This window comes from Benincasa hispida, chromosome 1 (genome assembly GCF_009727055.1).
Source record: "Benincasa hispida cultivar B227 chromosome 1, ASM972705v1, whole genome shotgun sequence".
NCBI lineage: Eukaryota > Viridiplantae > Streptophyta > Magnoliopsida > Cucurbitales > Cucurbitaceae > Benincasa > Benincasa hispida.
Genome location: NC_052349.1, coordinates 40,734,913 through 40,753,782, shown reverse-complemented (window position 1 = coordinate 40,753,782; position 18,870 = coordinate 40,734,913). Strand labels below are relative to the sequence as shown.

General features: G+C 32.4%; 1 protein-coding gene across 1 annotated transcript; it reads left to right on the top strand.

The window, feature by feature from the left end:
- Positions 1-2,575: 2,575 nt before the first annotated feature.
- LOC120069343 (protein TPX2-like) lies at positions 2,576-4,192 on the top strand. Its single transcript, XM_039021091.1, has 6 exons — positions 2,576-2,679; positions 2,755-2,805; positions 2,891-2,995; positions 3,185-3,244; positions 3,346-3,440; positions 3,901-4,192. The coding sequence occupies exons 1-6, from the start codon at positions 2,644-2,646 to the stop codon at positions 4,022-4,024; spliced, it is 471 nt and encodes a 156-aa protein (XP_038877019.1). The 5' UTR covers positions 2,576-2,643; the 3' UTR covers positions 4,025-4,192.
- The last annotated feature ends 14,678 nt before the right edge of the window (positions 4,193-18,870 follow it).

Sequence of the window (18,870 nt, the reverse complement as noted above, 5' to 3'; positions counted from 1 at the left end):
ATTTCCCACGGGGATCAGGGCAGAATCTCTGGAATTTGTGGGATCAAGTTTCTCGTGGGGATTCTTTTCTATTATTTTTTTTTTGGTAAAAAGTCAAATAATTTAAATCACATGTAAGCAAATTTTAATTAATAATTAACTTTATCACTAAATTGTTTATTATGGTTAGTTTTGTCTGACAATTTGAATTTAAAGATAAATTACTCAAATTTTGGCCTAAAAAAGCTAATTATTTTTTTTAGTAGAAAGAAGTAAATATCAATAAAATTATCACCTATATAATCTAAATTTAAATATTCAATTTAAACATATTCATTATTTTTTCAATAAATAATTAAATTTGAAATTTAAATGTAATATTTATATAATAATAATAACATAACATTAGATAACTATACTAAATAAATATGTAGAACCTAATTGGGGTGGGGACGGGGAATGCATTCCTCGTCTCCGTTAGCTTACGGGGAATTTTTTCTCCCACTCCCTCCCACTAATCAGGGAATCTTCGTCCCATTCGTGGGGCCCATTCCCGTGGAGAAATTAGACATCTCTAGTTGCTTCAAAGAGAATGTTTGGTAAAAAAGGAAAGTATGTTTATATTTTTTGTCAATTTTTTCAACCGCATCATGTCAAATCAACTCATGTTTATTCAATATACATGTTATACCATTTAAAATTCTTACTAATAGCATGAAATATAAAAAATAAATAAATAAAACAACCTTTTGGTCGAGAATACAAGTTAATTAATTAATTAATTAAATTATGTTGAAATTAACTGAAATTTGAAGGCTAAGTAAACCTGTTTAAAGTTTAAAATTTGTAACTTTATTTTCACTTTTTATTGAGTAGAGATGATTTTGTCTTCAGTGCCTAAACATTTTCATATTTTTACTACAGTGATATTTATTGTTACTTTTTTCTTAATGCTAAATTTATTGCCGTGATTATTCAAATAAATAGCCTTTGTTCTCATGTTATTTATTAAATTAGTTTTTTAAGAATATTGTATTTAATTTTATAATATTACCTAGCTACGAATAATATTCTAGAAAAATAAAGTCATATTGATGCAATTTGTTTAATGTGTTTGCATATTCAAAATTTTCGAGATAACTTAATTAGATAGACAATACGTGTATTGTCATCTTCAAGAAAGATGGTTCGATATTCTCACTCTCACTCTCGTAAAGGTTGAACTAACAGAACATTTTCTATTCACAAATTTATCTTTCTAATGTCTATATACATTAGTACTAAAAGTTGGAGTTAATTCTCATTCAATATTTATCATATGATGTGCATTTTTTAGTATAAATAGATGTGTGAGATTTGTACAGACTTTTTGGTCATTAACACATACAGATGTCAGTTGAGCTAAGTTTTTGTTGGCATCATGTACTTAATTACTAGATCATTAGAGAGTTACTTCAACCCAAACACTAAGATGGGTCAACAACTTTTCATCCAACAGAAGAAAGAACGGATGCATCAAAGACCTTCGATAGACCAAAGGCAAAACCAACTTGGCATATTGAACCCCCAACCCACTACGCCCTCTTCAAAGTAAGACGAGGAACTTCCAACGAAAAAAAAATATATCTCAAAATCACCATTACAAACAATTGTGAGCGACAACATTATCAGATCTATGGCAAGAAAGGAAAAATGTCACATCCACAAGGGAAACCAGCTTTAACAATTTCATCAACAAAAATTTGAGAACACCGCTTCAAACCTACGTATTTCTACCATTTTAATTGATAGACATTCTTTATACTCTATTTAATTCTTTTTATGATATTATTAGAGCAATAGATCAAACCCTTTAATGTAAAAGAATAACAACCAAAAAAAAAAAAAAACATTGCATAGAAATAGTATTATTGAACCAAAATAGATACATGGCTTGAGGGCATTACTAGACCTAATCATTCCAAAAAGCAACCTAAAGTGGCTATATTCCTTCACTTTTTCTTCTTCATAAACCCTTCTTTCCCAACCTACCATCCCAAGAAAAAAATAATAATAAAACACCAATCATTACACATTTTACTTGTGTCCTATTTCTGCATAAAGCAAAGGTATCATCACTACAAGTTACACACTAAACTACCAAAAACTATTTAAGCTTCCCAAAACAGTTCTTACAAAAATAAGACCCATATGAAGTAGACCATCTATAACAAGTTCAATTTTCATACCATATATAACATATCAATCTTAACCTTTTTTTACTCAAACAAAATTTTCATATATAAAGTACAATTCATACTCTTTTTTTTGTCAATATTATAGGGGCTTTGTGATAAGAATGTTTAAGCAGCCCAAACAAAGGACATGACTCTGAAATTTGAGCATGCCTTAGAATCAATAAGCAAAAGTAATAATTTATGTGAAGGAGAGTGAAATTTGATCAGAAAGTTTGGTGCAAGAGAGCATGCAAGTTTTTGGACATGCTGGTGATGTGGCAACAACAATAATGACCAATCAAATCACTCACACACACACATTATTTGCTGACCAACCCTCCAATTTTTGCCACAGTTTCACTATAAATTTTCACTTCCATTACTTCCATTTTAGCTGTAGCACCCTAAGATTTGACTCTCTCTTAACTTCCTCATCATCCATCCACTCATGGACAAGTCTCAACCAAAATCTTTCATGACCAAGGTTTGTGAGACTAATTTTGATCTTACCTCTTCTTGGTTTATCTTTTTTTTCTTTGTTAACCTTTTTTTTTCTTAGACAAAAGACGGAGTCCGAGACCGAGTTTTGGAGAAAGCGGAGAGAGTTCGAGTAAGTTTTCGGGATCATTGAAAATCAAAGTACTTTGCCTTTGTTTGTGGAATGAAAAGTATGAGGTTTGTTTTCCTTATTTTAGGCTCCTCAAAAAGTTGTTCATGTGAAAGAAAACACCAAGAAGCCACAAGATTTCAAGTTGCATACCCAAGAAAGAGCAGTGAAACGAGCAATGTTTAACTACTCGGTAAGTTTAGTGTTGAGTATATAGTTATTTGTTCGTGAAAGCTTTCAGGTTTAATAGTAATTTAATATGATCTCAAAATGTTGAAGAGTTTCATGCGTGATCAAATTCATATAGTATATCGTTTTCTATCTCATTAATAATGATGATCACTTGTTGGATCTCGTATTAATTTTTTGGATCAATGAACAGATAGCAACCAAGTTATATGTAATGGAGCTACAAAAGAAAGTGGAAGAAAAGTTGCACAAGGTAACAATTACAACTTACAAATCTTTTGCGTTACACACAAAACTTGTTTGCAATAAAATAGTGAACAGCAAATAACTAAAGAACAAAATATTGTGAAGCAGATGATAGAAGAAGAAGAGGTTCGTTTGATGAGAAAGGAGATGATTCCAAGAGCTCAACTCATGCCCTACTTTGATAGACCCTACTTTCCACAAAGGTAGTACAAAAAAAAAAAAAATGGTTTAAAATTTTAAAAATTTTAATTTTTTTTTAAAAATACATAGATGCATTTCGAACTACATACATTCATCTTTGTGGAACCTATTTTCAGGAAAAAGTTCTTTTATATCTTTTCTTTTTGTGATTGAAGGGGATGCATGAAAATGAGTGAGAAGCATACGCCACACTTAAGTATCGTTGATATTTTGATAAGATGAATTTTGGAATAGCAAAGAAAATGCTTTTGACCATTTAAAGCACTTTGGACTATTTACATGGTATTTTATTACATAGTTCAAAAGTTGGTTTTAGAAATACTCAGCTTTTCATTTAAAATTATCACGTCCGAAAATAATATAAATACGCTAAAGTGAGCATAACTCAATTGACATACAAATATATTAATAACCACAAGATTCGTTCTTATTAGTTATACATTATAACTATTTGTTATGCAGATCGAACCGACCATTGACGATCCCGAGAGAGCCGAGTTTCTTGATGAACAAGGAGCAATGGAACTGTAACACTGATAGTGAACTTTACAGTTTTCAGAGACAAGCTTTGAAACCAATCAAATAAAACCAACTATATATTGTATAGATTTTGGGTTTGAATTAAATCATGTGTTTTTCTTATTCTATTTGATGTGTCTCATCTTGTACAATTTAGTCATAGAATGAGAGAAAAGAGAGAGTGATGTTTTTGAGGTAGAAAAGCATTGTTGCTTCCTGACTTTGTTCTTTCAAATGGGTCAAAATAAAATCAATTGTTTATTGCAAATTTTTAAATTAAACTATGTTCAGATTGACAAATTTTCAAATTAAACTATGTTGAGATTGACAATAATAATATATATATATAACATTTGAAAGAACCAACAAAACTAAATCTTCACAAATATAGAATAAGAAATGTTAACCATATGTCCAAGAAATGAGTATATAATGACACTAATTGAAAATACAATTATGACCAAAGGATTTGCTTTCAAATTTTTATATATCGCACAAAGCTTATCTACCAAACTTTATATTAGTGTGTGCCAAAAACTTGACTCAACTAGTAAAAAATACACCCTTGCCATTGGCCTCAATATTTGAGGTCCAATTCACCCATCTTATTTATGATAAAAAAAAAAAAAATTAAAATAATAATATTTTATGTTAAGTGTCAATAAAGTTTATTTATACGTGTAAGGATACAATTTTATGTCCTAGGGAACAGTAACAAAGAGAAAACCAAAAGATATAAAGAACAAAATACATCATCTTTTTTTCCGTTTTGAGTTTAGTTTTCATTTGACTCGTAGATTTCAAAATATTATACTTTTATCCATTAATTTTTTAGTTTGTTTCTATATGGTACTTAGGACTTCAAGATTTATACTTTTAAAAGCTTGATTTTTCATTAAATATAATCAATTTAAACTTTTGGTATTAATGCCTATTAATTAATTTAAAAATAGTAAATTTAAATAATTATACTAACTTGCAATCACTATTAAAATTGATTAAAAAAATTTACATCATAATTATTTAAGATTAATTAACTAAAGGTTAACACCAAATACGAAGTAAAAAGTTAAGGGTAAAAATATATAACATTTGAAACTTAAGGACCAATTGGAAATTAAATTCAAAATTCACAAATAAAAATGAAAATTTTTTAACTTTATTGACCAAATAAAAATTAAATTCAAATTAAAACACGTTTATAAAAGTATAACATTTTAAACCTAGGAACTAAATAAAAGCTAAATTCAAAATTTACGGATAAAAATTATAATTTTTTTTCTTTAAATAGTTTTAGAAATTATTTTTTAAAAAAAAAACCAATAAAAGTGTCACAACTGGATGCTTTGGGGTCTTTTTAAAATGTCACTCACAAAAAAGCTACAATTATGGATTAACTTTTTCTCTTCTGGTGGATTGTCTATATCTGATTTCTTTTTAGGGGAATTTTTTTGTTAAAATTATAATTCTTCTTTTTCCTCTCTTTTTTCTTTTAGATAATTAGCTAATTGACAACATTCCCAACAAAGTTTTATATCTATCAATTTTCCAACTATCTTTTGGGAAAAGAAAAAAAAAAAATTGTTCAACCTAAATTAATGTTAAAACATCCTCTAAAACTAATAAACAATATATGAGTTAAGAAATCGAACTTTTCTTAATAGTACAAATACTATGTCAATTAAACTATGCTCATTTTATAAAGTTTTTTTTATTATTATATCAATTTTAGTATATGTTTGAGAGATTATAAAATTGTTGAAATTACTTTTGTCATGTTCATTTTCACTTGAAACATGTCTTTAATTACTCAAAATTAATTTAATATTTAATTTTACACTTTTATATATGTAATTTTCATATCATCAAAATTTGTTTTCAACGATTAAAAATATGTTTCAAAGTGATTTAAAAATGATAAAATTATTCCCAAATATGTTTTTATATATTGTTAAAATATATGGTTAATATTTTCAAAACATGAAAGTTTTTGTATCAGTGAAAAATACATCATTAATAAATATAATACAGTACATGTATTACTAATAGATTTAGGTTTTGGCCAATTTTCTTATTGGAAAAGCTTCCTTTTAACCCAACTCAATCGAAATAAGTTTATAACTCGTACAATTTGAGCTAAGTATGATCAAAACATTAAAACCATCAAATTTTCTTTAACAACTCTAATCTTGCACAATTAATTTCATTTTTATCTTTTTTTTTTTAAATTTTAGTTCATCATGATAAAAATGAGATTATTCAAATCTTTGATATTACTTATTGAAAGGGAATGAAATTCATCTTATTTGAATATTGAGAATTATCATCCCTTAAATACAAAATAGCTCACACGTGCGCACACACACGACAATAGAAATTATGAGAAATAACAGTAAAAGTCGGATTAGATGCAATAACAATAGTAGTTTGATTGTCACAAAAAAGAGGATATAGTTTGTGGTATCAAAGAAATCTCACTAGAAACCATAATCAACGCACGATACTCTGCTTCAGTTGAGGATCTAGAAATAGTCGCTTGCTTCTTTGATTTCCATGAAATAAGAGAATCCCTAAAAAATATATAGAATCCGGCGACTGAACGTCAAGTATCCAAATGTGACCCGCAATCCAAATCAACAAAAGCTTTAACTTGAACATTTTTTGTTGATCGAAGGAATATACCTTGTCCAACCATTCCCTTAAGATATCTCAAGTAATGTGTAGCATCAAGATGATCAGAATATGGCTTGAAAACATACTGACTTAACATGTGCACAGAAAAATAAATATATGGTCTAGATATTTGTAAGTATAGCCACCAGCCAATCAACCTTCTATAGTAAGAAGCATCTTCATCAGACAACAGCTTTCCAGAAGAGTAGCTTAGCCACAAAAATAAACTCTGGGTTTTTGGTTCATGGCAAAAGAAGCTTCTAAAATGTGGTGGTGATGGAAGTGTAACCCTTTCACAATAGACGCGCGTCGTCATCACCGTCGTCTGTTTGGTCAGACGGGCGAGTTTGGGTAACAATGCTTGCACGAAAAAGAAATAACTTTTTACTACTTATCCATTTTAAGTTTATCAAAAAGATTACTATTTTATTACCGTTAAACGTTTTTATTTACCAAAATAAATGTGTTAATTGGAATTAATTTTAGAATGTTTTTTCTTCCTTTTTTTTCAAAAAAAAAAAAAAAAAAAAATCTTTTGAACAGCTTATGTATACATAGAAAAATCCTAGCTTCTCATCTTCACATATCTTTTTTGCTTTCTACTACCCTTGCTGTTTTTTAGCTAATTTTCCGATTGATTCCAATCTGTTCTCTGACAAGTGCATATCAGAGTCCCGGTGTTGTATGAATCTTTGAGAGCAGCCGGTTTCTTGCAATATAGCACCAAGATTGTGTCGTTCTTGCTTTCAAGGCAGTGGCTTTATCCACGACACAATAATCTTCATCTTGAATAACAAGATGAAAGTAAGAATCTTCTTTTACTCCTCCTACGTTCCAGATGTTGATCAAGAATGGTAAGGTTCTTCCAGATCTGTCGAAATTGGAGGTTTTGGACAGATGCAATTATTGTTGTTGGTCTCAAAAACTTCTTATATTTTTCGAGCAACTGAAAGTTGATTACATCCTCATCGACAACAAATATGATGAAGGTAAGGTTACTGACAAAGGTAAGTCTACTGTGGAGATTGATCCGTACAGCTCCAAAGTCACAGATCCGTTAGAATTCGGTTAGTCTAGTATCGAACCTACTGCAGTTCCAAAAAAAATTGAGAAAGATAATAAGACAGTCCATGGTCATTTACTCAATCATATGACAGACTCGTTGTTCGATCTGTTCATGGTCCAAAAATCAATAAAGGTGATATGGGAACTCTAGAGTCTAGATATGGAGGAGATTATGTAGAACGTAAAGAAGTAATTATTGGAAAATGGCTGCAATTCCAAATGACGGACGATAAACCAATTATGGATTAGGTTCATGTTAGACCTACAAAAGTACTATTTTCCTATGCTTAATTTACGCTCGTTAATGAATTTTACATGTTAATTATGCTATTTTGTAGGTATTGAGCACCAAAGAGGCAGAATCGATCTTAAGATATCAAACGAAGTTAATTTGAAACAATTTTGAGGTAATTTGAGCATCCAGGCTTCAATAGAGGAGAAATGACTAAAATACCCCTGATCGGAGCATTGCAACCCTCTCTCGATGCTATAACGCAATGTTGTATGATAGAATGTCTAGATGCAGGGTAGCGTTGCAACGCTACAAGTTTTGATGGAAAAGTGTTGAAATCTGCGCACCTCAAATTTGCACCAGAGTTGTAACACTGCTTTAACCCTAGCCCAATGCTTGAGGGTTGGATCGATAAAAGTATCGCAACACTGCAACTGTAATATAAACCGACGAAGGTTATCTTGTGTTCAATCTCTCTCTTTCTCAATCTATCTTACTTTTCTGCATTTTAATTTTCGCTTTTAATTTACCTGTCAATTAAACAAAAAAATCTCTCGTTTATACTACTTTCCATAGTCAAATTAAGCTTATGAGAGATTTAATATTTGGTCTCTCTATAGATCGACCCAAGACTTGCCACTTATACTACTAGTTGGTATAAGAAGTAAGTTTGGTGAAGTATAAATAATTTGTGTTCAGTTAAAGGTCGTGGGCAACGACGATTCTTTCGACCCAACAAAATGGCATCGTTGCCGAAGAGGCAAGCCAATTAGTCTCTTTTAGTTGAATTTAACTTGTAAACTTTAAAAATCCCAAAAATATTTCTTCTTCTTGTGTCTACTTGTTTTATCATGACAGATAATTTAAACATCTACTATACGCTTCTTGCGAGGTAAGCAGCTCAGCAAAGAGAAAAAGAGGTATGAGAATTTAGTGAGCTTAGAAATCAAATATCTGAACTAACCTCTCTTGTGCAAGTTTTGGCAACTAGGAAATTGCAAGAGCTTAAGGCATGTCGAGTTTGTTTACTTCAAGGTCATTTATCTAAAGCATCCCCAGCTTTTGCATGATCTTGTGCGCAATACCTATTTCCCTTGGCAGATGCTAGCCCAAGCTTGGCGTTGATGCACTATCCTTCTGTTAGTTCACGTAAGTCATTAGAATAATTGGTTATGGAGATTTCTAGAAACTCTTATGAGTTTTCTTTGGAAATTCATAGGCAATGGGAATCCTCGTTGTGACCGTCCTCTGATCATACCGAGGTGAGTTGTGAGTTAACTCACATCGACTATCATATTGAGCAATTGATTCCTCAAGCTTCTGGCCAAGGTAAGACATTGGGTTCTATAATCTGTGAACATGCTATTGGTTCTTCTCAGTGTGAGCATAAGTCTATTGAGTCTCACTTGGAGACTTAAGCCCTCATACTAGTTGAGGTTGGTCCTATCCCCCAACTTGCACATTTTGTGCTGACATTGGAACATCATTCAGAGCTTTCCATCGTCTATGGCATCGAGGTCGACCTTATTGAGGAATTCCCCTGGATCAATGATGATGAAGATGTTTATCGACCACTATGCCAAAAACAAGTCTGTGAGGTTAAGTATGAATCTGAACTTCATTTCAAGGAGCCTCAGGTAAAAGAGTTAGAGGCTACCAAGCCTCATCATGTTCTTTCCTTTAGTTCCTCCTTTAATTCTAAACATTGCTCATCTTTACCTCAAAAGTCTATGAGTCTTTATTTTCAGTTGAGGCAATCGAATCTGCATTTACTTTTCCAAAAACGAAAAAAATTCAAAAATATTTCTATCTCTAGAGCTCTTGAATGCTTCAAAAGCTCACTCCCATTGAGCATCTTCGTGGATTTAAGGAAGAAAGGGCCAGAGAAATATGAGAATTTTTTTCGTACATTGACAGGAAAACAACATCGAGCAACTAAAGTTAAAAATTTGTCCTTCTTGGAGGGAGCCAGGTGAACAACTTACTTTCTTTCTTTTATTACTTTCCTAACTTAGTTTTTATTTTTCTTTTGTGGGTTCCTCTCCTTGGCCCTGAAGAAGAAAGAATAATCAATGAAGTTGCCCTCTTACCCAGAATAATCAATGAAGTTGCTCTTTTACCCACCATCCCTTGCACGATAACGTTTATAGGGGAGGTTTTCTATTCCCTTGTCTCTTTTTATTTCACGGAGCTTAACTAGAGATACATTGTAGACAATGTATCAATTGAATTTGAGGGTAGGATACTCGTTGGGTAGCTTATATATTAACTTGGGGTCCTTGAGCACTGTGCTCGGACAATGCTTGTGTGCTTAATTGTTTTTTTTTTTTTTTTTTTTTTGCTCTGTTGCTTAGTTTGTTATGATGATAGTTTATGACGCACTCTTCCTATGATAAAATTTGCATAAAACAATGTTAGAAGAGCATAATCATGATTTTTAGCTCAATTTAAAAAAAAAAAATTCTTGTCTCTCATGTATCTTTAAGTCATTGCTCTTATGAAATTAAAATCTTGTGTGTTTAGAATTGTATTATCTAGTTTGTATTTCTGTTGTCATCCCGAAAGACCCACCTTCGGCTTAGGAGGTGCCCTACTTGTTTTAGAGCAAAACAAGGCAAAGTGGATAAAAAATGGCCTAGTGTGAAAAGTTTTTTAAAAAAAAAGAAGAAAAAAAATTAAAAATAATAAAAATGACGCAATTTCTAGCTTGCCTACAATATATATATATATATATATATATATATAGTATGTGTGTGTGTGTCTGTACATAGATAGAGTAAAAAAAAGCTACATCCGTTGTATCTAGTTAGGGCCACACGAGAAAGAGTTGATAGTTCCCAACGGTTGAGTGTGAAAGCTAGCCCTTTAGGTAAAACAAATGTCTTCTATGTTTGTGTGCGTGAGTTTAGGCACCCTTGTCTTAGTGTTGCCACTTCTTTTTTTTTTTTTTTTTTTTTTTTTTTGCAAGTATGGTATGCCCAAGGTTGATAATCGAGCCAGAATAGGGGAAAATGGATTGAGAACCTTATAAAACCTTTTCGAGTTGTGCAAGCTTAACTAACAAGGCTCTAGACTCACTCATGCATTAATAGATTTTGAATCATCCTTAAAAATGTGCTTCGTTGATTGATTTTAATCGAATTTCATTCTCATTGATTGTTGAAACTAGAGTAACAACCTTTGCAACTTGAGCAAGCATGTTTTTGTGAGAACAAATATATTTGCTTGAATGTTGTTTCTACCTTGCTCGGGACGAGCAAGAATTAAGTTAGGGGTGTTTGATTGTCACACCCCGCTCCCGATTACCTTCTTAACCTGGAAAGAGATGTGACTGCAGCAGTTGCCAACCCTTTTGTTAGTACTTACTGCCTAACAAACCTGTTTAACTTATTTCGGACCCTGAGTACATACACTTCATCAATATACTGAATAAATTACTCGAAACTTAACATATTTATATTACAGGGTTTTAAGCATTGTTCATACATACACTTATGTATATTACAACTTAGTGAGCCCAACATACAACACTAGTCTCTATATGACAAACACATGTGTACTAACAAATACAGAGTCTTCAATTATGCTTTCTTCAAGCTACTGAGTCTTTGAGTGGCAAAACAGCAGCAGAGATGTCTTTTGGGAACTAACTACTACTTGGAGGGGGAAAACATTTGAAAACATGAGCTAGAAGCCCAGTGAGTGACTAACTTTTAAAACATAACTATCATACATAAATCTGGTAGTAAAACTGAAAGCTTTAACTGAAAGCATAAACTTAGGTAACCATTATTCACATAATCATTAACATAATAAAGCACAATTTATGCTTTGCTGAACTATGCCTTAGTTCAGAATGGCCCTCTTGCTCATTCTTTACCATGCTTAACTGCATTACTACTTATCTGAGAAGGAACCCTTTTGTTCAACTTCCTAAGAACATAATTTTCATCCTTAGTTGAGAGAGAACCCTTTTCTCAATCCCTCAATGATCCTTAGTTGGCGTGGAGTAATCTCAACACTACCAACGACAACTCCACTTACGTGCACGTGGTTTTAGTTAAGTACTGTCATACCTTAAGTACCACCGCTCAGATACCTTCTCTGTATCCTTCAATATCGAGCTACTCAGATATCTTCTCTATGTCCTTCAGTATTGAGCTATTTAAATCTAAGACTGAGCTTTAGTACCTTTTCATCTAGTCCTTCAGTACTGAGCTATTCATACTGAACTCGCACATCTAAGACTAAGCTCTAGTACCTTCTCATTTAGTCCCTCTGTATAGAGTTACTCATATGTTCTAAGGCACATACTTATCTCTTTATGATTTTGTTGCCCTAAAGCATTCAGTACTAACGCATCCTCATGATCATTGAAATGCATAGCATAAACAAAACATTAAAGAGTGATGTGTTACTTAGAAACTATTTGAGAATAGTTGAGAATAGTTGTCATAAATAGCTTTTAGTAAACATGTATTGCTAAAACATCCATAAAGCATTAGCAATTTATTTAAAGCATTTAAAGTCATCACAGTCTTTGGCAATCCTCTTAATGAACTTCTCCTTTTGATGTCAAACCTGTGGACATCACAATGCATTCTATTCATTAGCATTGGCCGCCTTTTTGGGACTAGCATTACATAACTAGCTTACTTTGTCTTAGTGAGCAGCCTTACCTTTTAATGCTAAGCTCACTGTGCTTTGAATACTTAGTCAAATTCTTAGGTCTTAACTCGATTAGGCAACAACTTCTTCACCATGCGTCCATTGCTTGCATCCATGTCTTGCCTTAGGCATTCAAGCCTCCTATACTTTTAAGCTTCCAGCCCATGCCTACAACCCAACGCATGGCTAATCCTTTGCATCATACTGCCTATGCACCCATCTTGTGGCACATCAACGTATGCTCCATGCGTTCACCTAGTCACGCCCACATGCTTCAGTGCAACCTTGTGCCTAACACCTTGCGCGTTGACCTACACGGTCCAACACTCACTCTATCGCACGGACTAACGCCCTCATCATTCTCTTGCGCTTACGGCCTTAGCATGTGTTGCATGGTCTAAAGTATGTCAGCGCGTTCTTGCACCCAGGCCAACACATCCCTTTGCACCCAACTTAGTTCCCAGCGCATATGCTCAACATTATCGTCTGGCCCTTCAAGCTACTTGCTTGTTCAACCCAAGCAGCTGCTTACTTATTCAAGATTCCATATTCAACTTTCAAATTTAATAACTAATTTTCCAGGCCTTTTCTCAACAAATTTCCATCTACAAACTTGCTCTAAAATGTCTTATCAAGCATACCTTAAAATTTTAGCTTATAACTTCTCGTGGTTTGTCCGGAATCCTCAAATCATCATGACTGGCCTAAGCTTACCCGAGAGTTCAACCTTCTACTGGATTCTTCACTCTCCAGCTCGATTCCTCTAGAATTTCCTTCCGGCAACCCAATCTCAGCAACTAGACACACTCAGGATTTGAATGGCTCTAGAATTATGTCATTTTCCCGAGTGAATTGCTTAAACTCTCTCTTTGAAGACAAGTTTCCCTTTTATACTAGCAACTGCATGAACATCCTTTAACATTAAACTGCCACTTCCTCCTTAAAGGGATAACAATAAACCTAAGTATGAAAGCTGGCTTAGCTGACTAATCACTAGGTTGATCCTTTCCTCTTGGTCATCAACGCATGGATCAACTCCCAAGACAACGCTTGCAACCACATGGTTGTATGCCTCCACACAATGCATAGCCCATCCTTGGCCAACGCATGGCTCACCTTGAGGCTATCGTGCTCTCCTTGGTTGCATACTAAGCCAACGCATGTCCTAGCCCACGCATAGCTATCTTAACTTATAATATCAATCATTAGGCCTTACTCGCTCCATCGCATAGTTGTAGTGTGCATTGAGTGTCCAGTGCCTTACGCTTATCACCGCATACTAGTCAGCGCACATGCCTAACCTCAACGCTTAGCGCCTTTTGGTTATTGTCTAGCCCTGTGCACATCGCATAGCTCATCGTCTAGCTCTCAATGCCTATCGTCTAGCGCCCATCATCTATGCCCAGCCTCAATCGTCTTAGCCTCACATAACCTCCACAAGTCTTGGTTGCTACACACACAACCTCATGCATCCATATTTTTCAATGAATGCATGCCTATTCTTGGCTTCCACACTTAGCCAATTTTTCACTTGTTAAACTATCTAAAACTCACCCAAGACTAGGTATTTCCAACACTTAGAATTTTCTTCCTCCATCTTCCTACTTTCTTTACTTTCTTTTACAACTCTACTTTAACATATCCTTAATCTTTTCTTAGCATGCCTATTACTCACTTATGTAGGAAAATGAAGTACGGGGTTTACATTGTTAGATCTATAAAAGTATATTTCCCTAGGTTTAATTTAGGCTTGTTTATGGATTTTACATGTTAATTATGCTATTTTATAGGTATTGAGCACCAAAGAGGTAGAATCGAGCTTAAGATGTCAAACGGGGTTAATTTGAAGTAATTTGGGGGTAATTTGAGCATCTGGGCTTTAAAGAAGGAGAAATGACCAAAATACCTTTGACCGAGCGTTGCAACCCTCACTCGACGCTATAACACAACATTTTAAGGTAGAATGTGAAGATGCAGGGTAGTGTTGCGACGCTGCCCAAGCGCATTGCAATGCTGCGGGTTTTAACTGAAAAGTGCTGAAATCCGCACGCGCCTCAAATTTGCACCAGAGTTGCAATGCTGCCTCAACCCTACCCCAACGCTCAAGGGCTGGATCGATAAGAGCGTTGCAACGTTGCGACTGTAATATATTTTGTTTCTTTTCGAATTAGATCAAAGACATAAAGCCTACCAGTGCAAGCAGAAGAAATACATATGATGTAGATTACAAATATTTTTGACTTTACGCCAATTATGAAACATGTGATGTAGATTACAAATATTTTTGGAAGCACCTAAATCAAATATCCAAATAGGTAAAGTAGATTAAAGTGTTTGAGAAGTAAGAGAACAAATACATGATGTATGAGCCATAATTGTAGTTGCAATAACATTTTTCATAAGGAGATGCTTTAACATGATTGTTAAGTAACTCCATTAGTTGAGAAACTTGTTGTGAATTGAAGCTAGCAAAAAAAAATCAGTTTCTATGCAAAAGTATTAGAATTAAATGAGTTGACTCCAAGTTGCTTTGAAGATGTCTTGGCTAAAAGTATTAGAATTTTTTTTAATTTATAGCTAGGCAGATATATCCATGAAGTTTGTAGCATTTGCCTATATTATGACCTTTTATTCCACAATTAGCAAATCAGTCGTGAATTATCTTTCTGTAATACCTCGAGTTTAGGAGGGGGATATGAATGAACTCAGATCACATTCAAATGAGAGAGATCCTAAGGACATGAAAGTATGGTTAAGAAATATTTAAAAGAATAGAAAGTTACTACCTATACCAACAAGGTGCACCTTCCTTTTCGGTGACTCAATCATAGGAACTTCAAAGTTAAGCATGCTTAGCTTAGAGCAATTCATGTTGGGTGATCTCTTGGAAATTTTCTTAGAAATCATGTGAGTCCGACAAACCATGCTGAAAGGACCTGTGTGAAGGCCTCTTGAAGATCATGTACTGAATAACAAGACACCACCTTAACTATTTTAATATATATATATAATGAACTTTATGTTATACCAAATATATGACATAACTTATAGTTTATATTATCACGTATAATCTAAGCTATAGTTTATTATTCTCTCGTTTAACCTATAGTATTTAATATCAGCCAAATTCATATTAAATTTAATCTATAGTTTTTATAGGAATCATATTCATATAATTATGTTTGAATTGTATTCAAATATTTATTTCCTCTCAAATAAAACTTTACATATGATATATCAAATACATTATATTAATTATATCATATATAATTAATTTCTTAATTAATTTGACCGTCACTAGCCACATCCAGTGACCTTACAGGTAAACTTCCGACCATCGACTTTGACCAAACTTCAGCTGTCACCGACCAACTTTGGAAAACATTAATAAAAACACTTTTAGTATATAACAAACTAAACAAACTTGTATATAAATACTTTTAAGAAAGATTTGCCAAACATATGTGTGTTTTTATTTTAAGGAGTTTTTTTTTAATCAAAAGTGTTTAGATAAACATGAACTTTTGAAAAACAGCTTTTTCTAAGTCGTTCCAAACGATCCGTTAGTTTAATTATAATAATATTTTTTAAATACATTTTCTCTTTCTTCTAATTCTTTCTTATTTGAAGTTTTTTCTTTTTAATTATTATTATTTATTAGATTATCTATTTTAATTATCTCTCCTCCCTTCTTTGTTTATGTGTTTTCTTTATTTTAGGTGATTTCATTTATTTTCTTTTATTTCTCCTAGCTTTAAATTGATCACTTCAAGAAACATCTCTTATATGTTTCTTTTCGTATCATCATCATTATATAGACATATTTTTAATAAAAATTGAATAGTAAGGAGGGTTAAAAAGTAAATTAGATTAGATTTTTTGTATAATAATAACCCAGTAGACTGTAATTGTGTATTTAAGTATATTATTTAAGTTATATGTGTAGAAAACTCTAATTTAAATTAGTTAAAGTGACAAAAGTCTATATAACATTTTATTTCAAAACCTAGTAAAATCAGAATATAAAATTATTAAAATAATAAATTAAATAAGATTATAATTTTTTTTCTTTTGCAAAGGTATTGTAATTAAAGTGTGGGGTGGATAAATCGAACCTCTGACCTCAAGGTCGATAATACAAGCACTTAGTCAAATCTCTATTTCAAAATTCACAAAAACAAATATTCTTCCAAATTGTTTAGATTGTTTTTAACTTAATTATACTAAAATAATTAAGATGACAAATTTAAACTAATATAAAATCCAATCACTAATTAAATATAAGAAAATATTTCACAAACTCAAGATTTAAATCTACAATTCATTCTCAGGCTTCCTAAGCTTACACTCCAAACACAGGCTTCTTAAAACCAGACTTCCAAAACTTGCACTCCAAACACAGTTTACTTAAACCCATGCTACCTAAACCTCCCAGCCTAACCTCTAGGCTTAACATTCCCAAGCTTAGCATTTTAAACCTGCATGCCAAACGCCCCCATAGGGATCAATGTTCATTATACAACCTAAAGGGTTTATAGTATAAGGATAAGACTCCACCTTATCCTAGTGACACTGTGGATACACCCACTTTGTATTTGAAACAAACACACTGATCAAACACGTTCGTGTAGGTGACATGCGAGTAGGGGTATCCTATGCAATGAGTTTGCATAAGACTGGACCGCAAAATAGTAACCACTAGATGTAACACTGTTGGCTAGTTAGGTTTCTATTTCAATAGGATGATCTAGGCAACTTAGTCTTAATCCTGAGTCTATTATGAATTTCTATTCACGAAGGATTGTCCTTTGATTTGTATGTGTGAGAGTGGTCAGTCGACCAACTAGACCGAGTGTAGAGCTGGGAACATAATAATACAAGATGGATTTTACTCCTTCCCGACTTTAGGGTAAGTAGATGAGTATTTCCTTAAGTGGTGTCTTCGGGACTTGAACAAAGGGTTCTACCCTCTCACTGGACCGAGAGGGTTTCTATTTAATGTTTGGACCATAAACAGGTTGTTTATTATAGGAACACTGGTACTTAAAGATACAGAGGTAATCTAAGGGTAAAATAGTAATTTGACCCAACTGATGTTACGAACACTGGTGAAGGATTAACTTACTGTTATTGGTCTATATCCATGGACACAGAAATATATCTGCAGTGAAAAGAATGAAGTTGTGGGTCTATAGTGGAGTGTGCCCACAGTTAACGAATATTAATTAATTTGGCTAATGAGTTTAGCCAATTAATCTCAATCGTTGGAGCTTCTAATCTGTAGGTCTATGAGATCCCCTTCCTAGCTCGTAAAGGGAATTGAGGTAATTATGTCTTGAATAGAATTTGAAATTTTTAAATTCACTTAGAGAAAAAAATATAATGTATAATGATACATTGTAATATTAAATTTATATTTTAATTAAACTTTAAAGTATAAATTTAATTTTAGTTATAATTCAAATTTAATTTATGGGAGAATTAAATATTTGAAAGAGTTTTTCAAATATTAATTTAATATGAATTAAATTCATATTAAAACTATATGTTAAAAATTAATGTGTATTTGATGCACATTAAAACTATAGGTTATGAGAGAAGTACAATTGAATATGATTCAAATGTAGGCTAAATTAAATATATGATATTTAATTTTCTAATTATTTAATTGGAGAATTATATGATTATTTAATTAAATTAAATTAATTGAATTAAAACTATAGGTTATGTGGGATATGTTTCATTTAAAAATGATTTAAATGAAATCATTAATTAAAGAAGATTTATTTATTTATTAATTAATTAATTATCAATTATTAAATTTAATTAATTAAACAGATAACTCCCACGTAGGGGAGTTATCTTAAATGTGGGTGATCCCACGTTCCTCTTTCTCTTGATCAAAAGGCACTGTGTTTTTTTATCATAAAGGATAGACAACATACAAAATTGTTCTATACCTTTTTTCCTCTCAAATTCTCCTTCTCCAATCCCAATTAGAATTGGTTCCCATAAACCAAAATGCCAAAGAATTCTAGAGAATAAGAAGGAGACCTTTTGGTGGTGTTGATTACAATCCAAGGAGTTTTGGTGATTTTCATTCGAGTTTTCTATAAAAGTAAGTAATGTTTCCCTTTTCTTTGTAGGTTTAATTTTAATCATGCTTAATCTAAGATTAAATTCACAGTAGGCAATTCAATGTTGGTCTCTGTAGATTTTCTGTATTTCTTAGTGTTTGGGTACTTAGAATCCCTAAATTAATAACGAGTAATGGT